This window comes from Conger conger, chromosome 10, assembly GCF_963514075.1.
Source record: "Conger conger chromosome 10, fConCon1.1, whole genome shotgun sequence".
In the NCBI taxonomy this organism is placed as follows: Eukaryota; Metazoa; Chordata; class Actinopteri; order Anguilliformes; family Congridae; genus Conger; species Conger conger.
This window is the reverse complement of record NC_083769.1, coordinates 33,202,815-33,215,390: the sequence shown is the minus strand read 5'-3', so window position 1 is coordinate 33,215,390 and position 12,576 is coordinate 33,202,815. Positions and strand designations below refer to the sequence as shown.

Below are 12,576 nucleotides of genomic sequence, written 5' to 3'. Positions count from 1 at the left end.
CCATCACTAACAATGAAATCATGGTGAGAGATCCTGCCTGCTGCCTGAAGTGACCCTTCTGCACAAATACAGTACACTCACTGACCACTTTATTAGGCTCCTCAATGCAAATATTAAATCAGCCAATCATCTGCCAGCAACTAAATGCATAAAAGCATGCAGACATGGTCAAGAGGTTACGTTTTTGCTCAGATCTAACACCAGAACAGGGAAGAAATGTGATCTTTGTGCCTTTGACTGTGAGTTTTGATGTTGGTGCCAGGTGGGGTGGTTTGAATATCACAGAAGCTGCTGATCTCCTGGGATTTTCATGCATAACAGTTTCTAGTTCACAGAGAATGGATTGAAAAACAAAAAAACATCCAGTGAGGGGTAGTAATGTGGGCGAATATGCCTTGTTGATGAGAGAGGTGAGGGTAAAATGGCCCGACTGGTTCAAGCTGACTGAAAGGTGACAATAACTCAAATAACCACATGGTACCCCGAAGAGCATCTCTGACCACACAACACATTGAAGCTTGAAGTGGATGCGCTACAGTAGCAGAAGAACAATAAGGCAACTACATACAATCTGCACACACAAAGGCTGGGTGAAGCTACCTGAATGACAGACAGAACAGCAGGCAAAAAGATGAAGCCGGTGCAGGCAAATAGGTAAGAGAACTGGCATATAGAGAGAGAAAAACAGTGCAGACAGAGAACACAGACAAGAGTGATGGACAGAACAAGTGAAGCAGAGAGGAGAATAAGAAAAGGAAAGCAGAAACACAAAAGCAGACAGACAGCCACATCTTCCCCCACTCACTGCCTTATTCCCGCCCAGGGACCACATGCTGGAAGCCCTCAGCATTACGGGTAATGAGAGGAGATAGACAGGCTCTTTGTGGCAAACCCAAAACTACTGCAACTCCTACTGCAAGCTAAGAGCAATGCAAGAGGGGCCACAAAACACAACGTCTGCAGTTTCAGGTCTTCAGAACATCAATTCTGCATTGCACATGATTGATCCACCCTCCCCTCGGTGAAGACGCGCAATGCAGTACTGAAAACCAAGATCAAGAGGGTGTGTGTGTGTGTGTGTACGTGCATGTCTGTGTGCATGCATGCTTGCAAGTGTGTATGTAATTATAATTTTAAATTCTCTCCCTCCCCCAAAACTAGATAAAGTTAAGAAAGGCATATGCTGCTATATAAATTTTGCTTGACATTTATTCTGATGCTTGTTGGGAGGGTGGTGGCTGAAGAGACATCTATAATATTGCACAGTTGGATGGGCTGTATGTCAGCCAGTGCACTCTTCTGTAAATTCTGGAACACAATGGGCAATGATCTGTCTCTCTACACGGCGAGAGGCAACAGGATTTGTGGAAGTGGCTGCTGGAGAGCTTTTTGTACAATGATAAAGGGAAACACTGGATGCTTCTCAAGGCACACCAAGAGTAAGGAGCGGAAGACAAAGCAGCAGTTCGGTTCATCATGACATCAGCATCAAATTTCAGCCAAAGTACTACTTTCAAGGCATTGCTCATTTTGTGCCCTCTCCCTTGTTATTATTCCCTAATAAGAAAAAAACTAAGAACCATCTCCCGCTGCAGACAATACCAGCAGACAAACATTCAAGGTGGGTCAAGTACAGGCCAGATACAAGCAGCTCATGGGTTACCCACTGTACCCTCAGTACTGGTCTTTGTTCAACAGCACTCCAGCTGTGCTCTTTTGGCTTTTTATTTGGCTTAGCACTACTTGAAAATAAATACATAGCAAGATAAATAGCAATAAAAACGTCCAATGCTCAGAATAACCGCAGTTCATTATTCCAAAACAGTTTAGAGTCATTTTAGATAAAGAGGGAGTTTTATGTCTGAGTGAAATTTGTATTTATTACAGTAGATATGCTGGTAAGAGCCAGTCCAGGCAGAAGAAGAAATCCTTAAGAATAGCAAAACTGAATCGACAACATTCCGGATACTGTACTGATTGGTCTGGTCCTATTATTGTTGTCAGAATTTTCATACAAGATGCATTATTTTATGAAGCCAGAACATCATGGTTAAGAAAAAGAATAGTACACATTTTAAGCTTATTAAAAATGTGAGTGAACTGTGAGTAAACCGAGAATTAGCACATTCAAATTGTCATTGCTAGCATACCACATAGATTTTCAAAATAGTCAACCATGTCTATCACTATCTCAAGGACAGAGCGATACAGTGCCATTCACCTGACATTAATACTGGCCAAGAAGATTATATAGCACCATAACTACAGGACACTGAGGGGCACACTGTTATTAAGCTACCCAGCTATTATTCTCACCTCTAGTGCTGTCATTGTTTGTGCGGGTAGCTGTTTGTGAAGATTAAATCCACCCTTATGCTCTTTCCACAACTCAAAATATTCAGCATCCTCGCTTTTTCACCATACATTTTTATCTTGTGTATTGTGCAGTGCGTTTCTTATTCTACAGGTCTCTCAGCTTTTACTGTGCTTCTAAGAGAGACAAACAGCACACAGAATATATGTGGTTTTGGGTGACACATTCTACTAAAGAGTCCTTTTTCACTGGCAGTTGATAGCCACTTAGTGTTTTTAAAAGTTGACACTGAATCGGAATCAAGGAAAAATTATGAATCTGCATGATATCTGCAGCCAGCTCCAAAGCAGACATCTTGTGAAGCCTGGCTGTCATACCAACCAACAAGAGTTAAGCCAAGACAGTTTCAGCAGAAATGCATCACATGTCACCAAGGGGAAAATAAAAGGGCAAAATCATGGCCAAACAGCAATTTGCCAGTTTGCATTTTAAACAGGCATTGTATTATTGATAGGATAAACTGACTGTATATAGAAGAGTGAGCTGAGACAGCATGGGGTCCTTGCAAGATACATAAACGACGGAGCAGAACATAAAATAAGCTAAAATCATCCTGCTGGTTCACTGCTCTAATAGCAGCCCCGGGATTCCAGTTTACGAACACAAACAATTAGAATCAACCAAATGATCCCACAACAAAAGGGAAACTACGATACCTGTTGGCAAGACAAAATCATAAAACTCAAGGGTTACTTGGCACTAAATATATAGTACACTATGCCCGACTGTTTGCACAGTGACTGACAATTGTGAACACAAGCCTGGACAGCAAGGCTTCCAGGCATGAGCAGACTTGGCTTCCTGAAAAGACAGACTAAGAGTCCACTGCCAGCAATAAGAGGGAGGGATAGACTTGAATTAATACCACAAGATAAGAATGGTATACAATGATGCAAAAAGCATTACTTTTATACCGCTTCCTTGTACTACAGTACATTTCAAAATAGCATCCTGGTTAGAGTATACACTCCGTGACCACTTTGTTAGGTAGACCTGTTTTTCAGACCAAACATCACAATGAGGAAAAAATGTGATCTACGTGACAGACAGGGTGGTTTGAGTATCTCAGAGTGTCTTTGACACAATCACGTCAAACCTCTAAGTGGATAGGCTACAGCAGCAGAAAGTCTAAACAATAAGTCTAATATATACTGAATAAATTTCTCACTGAGTGTATATCTACAATACCTGTCACAACCTCAAGGACATATCTAGCACATATTACAGTATACAGTAGGATACTATTTATTTAATATTATTAGAAGTATTACAATTTTAGTTACACTCTTGTAGTTTTAATTATATCAATTATATTAAGCTGTAAACACACACGTCATCATTTCATAATTATGCTTAAAAGTAATTTATCTTCCTTATTATTGTACCCGTATATGATGTGTATTCACATTTAAAACCTTAGACAAAACCACAATGTGGAACAGTACAACAAAAGCACTATTTGAACTTGAACTGGACAGTGAAGAACATAGGTCATGAGACCACAAAGAGGCTGGAGAGGGTGACATTCATTTTCTCCAGCGCTTCAATAAACACCAACAATTTCACCATGTTCTTCTTTGAAATAAAAATAATACTTTTATCTCAAAAGATTTTATCATTTTCAAACACCAGAGTACACAGACCTTGCTATTATGTATGTTCACCGTAGCAGAAACACTAACCTGTAATAATATATAACATTGTACAAAATATATAAAAACCATGAAATTATAAATGCTATTGCCCTTATGATTAATAATAATAATAATAATAATAATAGATTTTATTTGTGGGTGCCTTTCAGAGCACTCAAGGACACCTTACAAGACACAGTAAAAACATCATATAAAAACTATTCATATAAAAATCAATAGCACCAACATGTTATATACAACAAGACATATAAAATTATCAACATAAAACATATAACTCATCAATCAGGGTCAGGTTTAATATGCCAGTGTGAAAAGGTGTGTCTTGAGTCTAGATTTAAAAGTGAGGAGAGTGTCAATGTTGCGAATGTCTTGTGTCGGAGAGTTCCAGAGGCGGGGGGCAGAACGACTAAAGGCTCTAGATCCCATGGTGGTCAGGCGGGGGGCAGATGGTGTGGCAAGTAAGGAGGCAGAGGAGGATCTGAGAGTACGTGAGGGAATGTGGCTATGGAGGAGTTCAGAGAGATATGAAGGTGCCATGTTATGAAGGGCTTTGAATGTGAGTAGCAAGATCTTAAAATCAATATGGGATTGAACTGGGAGCCAATGAAGTTGCTGGAGAACTGGAGTGATGTGATCAATGGAAGGAGTTCTGGACCAGTTGAACTTTATGGAGACACTTACGTGAAAGACCAAAGAGGATGGAGTTGCAATAATCAATACGGGATGTAACCAGGGCGTGGACAAGAATGGCAGTGCTGGTAGGTGTAAGTGATGGGCGAAGGCGATTAATATTATGTAAGTGGAAGTATGCAGACCGAGTAACATTATTGATGTGTTTTTCAAAGGATAATGTACCGTCAAGGATGACACCCAGACTCTTAACCTGAGGGGAAGGGGAGACTGTGGAGGGAGAAACTGTCAGATTTAGCCAAAATGGATTTGGTGCCAAGGAGGAGAACCTCTGTTTTTTCACTGTTGAGCTTTAGAAAGTTGATTGAGAACCAGGATTTGATTTCCAGCAAGCAATCGGAGAGGGAAGTGGGCGGAAGAGGTGGGCTCAGTGGACAGATAGAGCTGGGTGTCATCCGCGTAGGAATGAAACTGAATCCCATATTTCCTGAAAATATTGCCAAGGGGTAGGAGATAAATAATAAATAGGAGGGGGCCCAAAACAGAACCCTGGGGAACACCGGTGGTTACTGGAGTGGGCTGTGATTTCAGATTTTTGAGTTGGACAAACTGAGTGTGGCCAGAGAGGTATGATGTAAACCAGACAAGAGAGGTGCCAGTGATTCCAAATGATGCTAGTCTCTCAAGGAGGATGTTATGTGAGATGGTATCAAAGGCTGCAGACAGATCGAGAAGGACTAGTATGGTTAAGAGCCCAGAATCGGCTGCCATTAATAGATCATTTGTGATTTTCACCAGGGCTGTCTCCGTACTGTGGAAGGAGCGAAAACCAGATTGGAATTGCTCAAACAGATTATTGTTGGTCATGTGGGCTTGTACCTGGGCTGCAACTATTTTTTCAAGTATCTTGGTAAGAAATGGTAAATTTGAAATGGGGCGAAAATTACTCAAATTGTTAGGGTCTGCACCGGGTTTCTTGAGTATAGGAGTTATTGCAGCTGTTTTGAGAGATGAGGGAACAAGACCAGAGGTAAGGGAGGAATGTATGATAGCAGTGATTAAAGAGGACAGAGAAGGTAGACAGGCTTTCACTAGGTGAGTAGGGAGGGGGTCTAGCTGACAGGTAGATGATTTAGATTTGCGGATGAGACCAGATATTTCACCCACAGTTGGAAGTTCAAAACTAGATAGAGAGGAAAGCACAGAAACATCAGAAGGGGAATAGAGTGAACTGTATGTAGTGTTAATAGAAGACGTCACTTGCTGGTGGATATTTTCAATCTTCGCATCAAAAAAGGTCATGAAAGTATTACACTGAGCAGTAGAGTACATATGAGGAGCAAGAGTGTCTAGAGGCCGTAAGATAGTCTTAACCGTGGAGAACAGGGCTCTTGTGTTCCCTTCACCCAACCTAATTAGATTAGCATAGTAGGCACATTTTGCAGTGGACAGAGCATCTTTATAGCTACGTATGTGACTATCATACATATCTTTGTGCACAACAGGGCCAGTTTTAGCATAAAGGCGTTCCAGGCGACGACCTTTAGTTTTAAACTGGCGTAGCTCAGGTGTAAACCAAGGTGCAGAATGGGTAAAGGAGACAGACCGGGTTTTTAACGGAGCATGGGCATTAAGAAGACTATGGAGTTCATCATTGTAGAATGAGACCAGTTCATCACCTTTAGAGTGGGTAGGGAAATCAATATATTGTTGTAATCCAGAGCTGTCCAAGCAAGATGTAAAGTCCTTTGTAAGAGTATTGTTGACATTGTCCATGTGAATATTAAAATCCCCAAGCAGTATTATATTGGGGGACAGGGAGCATAAGGAGGTTAGAAAAGCAGAGAATTCGTTTAGGAATTCACTACTGGGCTTGGGTGGTCGATACACAGTAACTAGTATAGTAGGAGTTGGCCCATTGATTTGGAGGGCCACGGACTTGAATGATCTATGGACGGGGACAGTTAGAGAAGAGACTTTCCACTTCTCATTGTAGAGTATAGCGAGCCCACCCCCCCTAGGGGCGGGGTTGACAGATGTAAACAAACCCAGGTGGGATAGTTTGATTAAGCTGCGAAAAGTCATTGGGTTGCTGCCACGTCTCAGTTAGACACAAGAAATCAAACTTACGATCTTTCAGTAGGTCATGGAGTAGAAGTCCCTTGTTGGTTAGCGAGCGGATGTTAAACAACCCGAAGTTGAGGTTGTTTTTGTCGGGTTTGACGCTAGGGTTAACCGACCTGGCTAGGCTAACCAGCACGCTACTCCGTCCGCCGGTGGGCTTTCTTGCGGGATGCGGAATGGAAGACCAGAAGGATCCTATTGGTTTTGTGTCATCATGATAGAAGCTCCGTCTGGAACTTCGGTGGATGTATTTCCTACGGAAATGCCGAGCAATATCCAGGTGACGATGCAGCCCCTGTGGTGGCTCTGAGAGGAGGAATCGCAGTTGGAAAAGTTCCGGTGTTACTGGATGTGATATGAAGGATAAAGTAATCCAGACGGACATAATCCATACAAGCAGCCTGTTGATCCACATTGTTGCCCCGGTGTTGTACCAACCCTCCAGAGCAGGGGAGGAGACGGATCCAATGGCCAAAACACACCGAGTTACACACCGAAAGACACCGAAATGAAAGTTTAAAATGGCAGAACAGGTTTCTACCTGTTTGCTACTGTTCATTAGCTTAAGAGCACAGTAGAAACTATCAATAAAAGAAATATCCGGAGAGCAGCGGCAGATAATCACGCCAGCGTTCACTCATTGACGGACTGCCGTTAACATTCTTTGTTAACATTCAAAGTAGGCCTATTTTATTACACTGGTAATCATTTTGTAATTCTACTTTCTGTTATGTATACCATGCCATATGTCTTTACTGTGAATGCACTGTATATGAGTGAGAAGGAGAAAAAGGGAGGATGAAAGCTGGGTGACAGAGCAGGGAAGCTACAGATTGGGACATGGCTGGAGAAAGAAATAAGTCATACAAGAAAGTACATGTGCACGTGCCTTTATGTGAAAGAGCCTGACTTCAAAACACACCAGGTTGAGTCTAAGAGTGGACAGCCAAGCAGAGACAGCCAGGCAGAGAACAGCAAGCAATGGTCCTGTCCTGCCAGGACTATTGCAATTCTCTGCTGGCAGGCCTTCCAGCATCTGCCATCAGACCCCTACAACTGATCCAGAATGCTGCAGCCCGTCTGGTATTCAATGTTCCCAGACATTCACATGTCACCCCCCTGCTCAGCAACCTCCACTGGCTGCCTGTTATGGCTTGCATCAAATTTAAAACTTTGGTGCTCGCATACCAGGCAGTTAAGGGATCAGCCCCTGTATATATTCAATTCCTTATCAACCTATACACCAACAAGACCCCTCCGTTCTGCCACTTTGTGCCGTCTGGCGCCTCCCCCTCGCCAGACCTGCACTTCACGCTCACGACTGCTGTCTGTCCTGGTCCCAGGGTGGTGGAACGGCAGAGTCTCTGACCTCCTTCAAGCGCAGACTGAAGAATCATCTCTTCAGGCTACACCTTTCCCTCCCTATCTCACCACCATGATTAGCCTTAGACTGTAATGGCACTTATGTATAAATATTGTAGTTTTTTATTGGCTGTTGTATTGTTGTATTCAAGGTATTCTAGCTGCCAACTGTGGTATGCTAGTTTGAAAGTTGATTGTACTCTTCAAAGGGTTCTGATTATCTGTGTTTACACTAGGACTCGGAACTGTACTGTCCTCTCAGGTCCTCTTAGCACTCATACTTGTGTTTGATTTGCACTTCATTGTACGTCGCTCTGGATAAGAGCGTCTGCTAAATGCCATGTAATGTAATGTAATGTAACATGTTGGAGATGCCACACACTGCCAGACTGCTGTCACCCAGGCAACACTTCCCATATTATGTTATTTTTAATGGCTAGGTTTTGTTTCAGTTTTCCTTTATTACTAGGTATAATAATCCTGACAGAAATATTCTAATTTATTTGTGAATAAAAAACAAAACAATAAATGTAAGTTGACTCCAATAAAACATATGAACAAATGCAATGATTTATGGGTCTACCATAGCCACAACCTCTACTGTAGGTCAGAGCACAGACTGTCTCAACAGCATGGTACTGTGACCTTAAACTTCAGCGCGATGCTCTGTTTATTATTCTTGTGCTGGAGACACTTGTACGCCTTAAAATGGAAATCAGGGTAGTTTCTTTCTGAGAGTACAGCTTATCATTCTTTCCTACAAAACAAGAAACTGAGGAGGAAGAAGGCGGCTGTCATGTGGAATCCTAGCCTAATGCTAGCACAGCTACAGGAGCCAAAGCTACAGTTTCTTTTCTGTGGAGGACAGATGAGCAGACATGTCAACCTCAACTCTATTGTTCTAAAAATGTCTCATGCACGCACGCACACACACACACACACACACACACACTCACGCAGACACATACGCACACCTGTTGCTAGGCAACAGTAATGCTGGTTTTTAATGCTGACAAGTCAGTCAGCTTTGAGATACACTGTCTTCTGGAATACAGATCTGCGACATCAAGCAGCTTTTCTATTGACATTATAATTACTATTACAATCCCCCTTGCTTAGCTAATGCCCTTGGCAGACCAGCCATTTCCCTGCATCATTTATCATAACCACTATTACTGCTACCATAATAATAATAATAATAATTATTATTATTATTATTATTATTATTATTGAAACAAAAATCTTAATAATGTAAAACATCCACTATTTTTGCACAGTACACAGTACAATGTCCAATGTTAATTCAACAGAAAGTTTTTCTGGCCATAGTGGACTCATCTAAACACTGTAAGTGAACATGTTAATATACATATATTAACCGCTGCTTGCTTTTATGTAGTTATGTTATTATGTGAGCGATAGTGAAGGGGCTGGCCATTAAACGGGTTCAATGCTGCAGAGGTAGTAAATTGCCTGAGGTGAAGGCTAATTATTAATGATTATTATTCATTATTATTATTAGTGGTTCAATACGACTGATATTATCGGACCCTTCCAATAATTTAAAGTTCCACTTTTAAACTAAACCACTTTAAACTATGATGAAAAGAGTCATTCTATTTAAATGGTGCCAAAATAATAAGTTCCTTCCAAAACATCTTTGCTTATTTCTATTTATAAATATAAAATAAATATTTTCACTCTCAAGCTGGTAATATTATGAGTAGGTGAACCTCAGAATAATTTTAGACATGAATATGGATTTGTTGCAGCTGGCGAGCTAAAAACAGAGAGTGAAGAGGACCTACCGTTATTTGATAATTTTGATAATTATCCTGAACTGGCCTTCTATTGTTCTGCTTGATTAACAAGTGTGTTCATTCACAGTGGTAGCATCTGACTTGTTTTTCCTTCATTTTCTCTGCAGCCTAGCTTTTCCAAAAAAAACAACATTTTTTTCATTTACCTTTCATTTTACGTTTAACATTTTAATATATAAAATAATATGATCATAATTAAAAAATGTCATCTGATCACTGTGTTATAATTAAAATAATTTAAAGCGAATGCACAAGGGGTATGCTTTAGTATCTCATTAAAAATAATTATGACAAATTAATTAGCTCCCACTTGGAGATGTTTGCTGAAACTACATATAATAATAACAGGTGAAATATTCAGTTCACATTTGCTCATTTTTAACTATACACATTACAGCACATACTTTTAAGTGTTTAAGGGTGATTTAAGGCATTAAACAAATGGACAGGTGTGGCATGAGAAAATGCTCCAAACATTTAAAAGTGAACAATGAATGTTGTTAAGAAGTGAATGCAATCATAATTCATATTCAAAAAACTGCAGTTCGTAAATTAAAAGTAACAAGACATATTACCAAAACACAGGCCATTTTAATCAGTACCAATATAACACATTAGCAGTGTAAAAATCTATAAAATGTGTTGTCATTATGGGAAAAATTTATTTCCGCAGCTATTTCTCACAGTTGTAGAAATGTCTCATAAATCTGGAATAGGTCAGGCGAGGATTTGCTTGGGGTATTTTTTGAATTAACCAGTCAGAGAAGCACAAATCCACCATCAAAGGCACTCACACCCTCTTCCCTCCTGTGTATGATTCTATCTGACTTCTCCATAACTAAAGGGCTTTCTGTAATTGTCGCAGCGATTTAACTGATATCACTGCTCCAACAACCACTAGATGAGGATAAATTACAAAAGCAAATTAAGCTTTACAGCAATCAAAACTTGCCCCTGGCAGACTACTGCATTTATTTATTTTGAAGAAAAAAAAAAAAAAAAAAAATCCTTTTCCTTTCCGTGTTTATAACATTTACTTCTAAAATTCTGTATCTGACCATTGAAGGTAATGTTGACTCAGCTCAGTCATAATTACTCATACCTCATGGTGTGACAGTGCCAAACTGTCCAAGAATGTAAACGCAGACCAAGATGTTACACTGTAGCTAGGAGCGCCATCTAAACAAAAGAGCATTTCCTGCCCGTCGTGGCATTCCGCAGCACATAGTCAAACCTTTAACCATCTCTGGGAGAATAATTGCAGGAATGTGGCTTCTTAACAGTGTTTTAATTGTTAGCAAGGGCTCTGTAAGTCTGATTGTACATTTGATTACTGTGTTATGCCAGGGCTTCAGTATTTGTTCTTTAACTGTCCCCAGTGAGAGATAACATTTGCGACACTATAAGTGTCCCAGACTCAGGGTGTTAAATCAGCATGCGTCGCTTACCTTTCTCCACAGACGTGATGCCCATTGAAGGCTGCCCCAGACTGGCCTTCCTCTCCCACTTGCCCTCATCAGGATTGTATATCTCCATGGTTGAAAGGGGGTTCTGCTGAGCATCCATACCCCCGATCACCAGCAGCCGGTTGCCCAGCGTCACGGCGGTGGCCCCTGCCCGGGCTGTGGGCAGCGGGGGCAGCTGGGTCCATGTCAGAGACGCCACATCCAGGGCTTCGGCAGTGTCCAGCGGCAGGCCTGTCTCACTGCAGCCCCCCAGTACGTACAGCCGTCCTTCCTGGAAGAGAGGGGTGCAGTACACCCTCCGCGTGGACATCGGGGGGAAAACCTCCCAGTACAGGGACTTGACCGAGGTTACTGCCATCTCGGGCACGGGCATGGCTCCTGGGCTCGGAGGCGGAGGGGGATCATAACCCGGAGCTAAACTGCAGGACACTGCAGCTCTCCCGTCCGTCTGAGGCTCCTCCTGCTCCCTCACTACGAGAGCGAGAGCAGGGGAGATTCCACCTCGATGCTCTGCCAGATCCTACGCTTCTCTCACGATGTTTTATTCATCCGCTCCTTCCTGTTGGAGAGCTATAGCCCGTTTGTCAGCAGCTTGGCAGCACATACATTCAGCCCAGGCTGTTGTTTAAACATGGGAAGAAAACACAAAATTAAAGGAGGTCAAAATAACTTCCTGCAGATCCCAATCTTAATACCGCCTTGAGAAAGAATTAATATAATAACTCCAGAGAAGCTCGACAATACCAAAGAAGGAGATGGAGTTGATGGTTAAGAAAAAAAAGGAAAATCACCTCTTCTGGTGCATACAAAAATAGAGGGCAGTAACTGGTTTATCTGCACTTAGATTCAGCAGCAGTCACCCACTTATCTCAGTTCTAAATCCTTTAAGGAATGTTAACACACACACAAAAAAAAACAGATCAAGAGTCCACCGCAATATCCAAAGCCACCCTATTTAAAGGAAACACAGTTCCAAAAATACAAAAATAAAAACAGCATCTAGAGCACATCCTCCACTAAGTCAGGAACATCCCAATGTTGATCCATACGATTCAGTGGCAGGAGCAATGACATTTATTGCAATGTTCCCAGGGTCCCAGCTGAGAGGCCAGTGATCCCCTCAGGAGGCGATACACAGCACGGCA

At 41.6% G+C, this 12,576-nt stretch overlaps 1 protein-coding gene across 1 annotated transcript in view; it reads right to left on the bottom strand.

The window, feature by feature from the left end:
- The window catches only part of klhdc8b (kelch domain containing 8B), a 55,688-nt gene extending 43,474 nt beyond the window's left edge, over positions 1-12,214 (bottom strand). The window contains exon 1 of the mRNA XM_061258030.1: positions 11,414-12,214. Within this exon, the coding sequence (XP_061114014.1) occupies positions 11,414-11,804 (391 nt within the window). The 5' untranslated portion in view covers positions 11,805-12,214. The remainder of the gene's footprint in view (positions 1-11,413) is intronic.
- Positions 12,215-12,576: the final 362 nt, after the last annotated feature.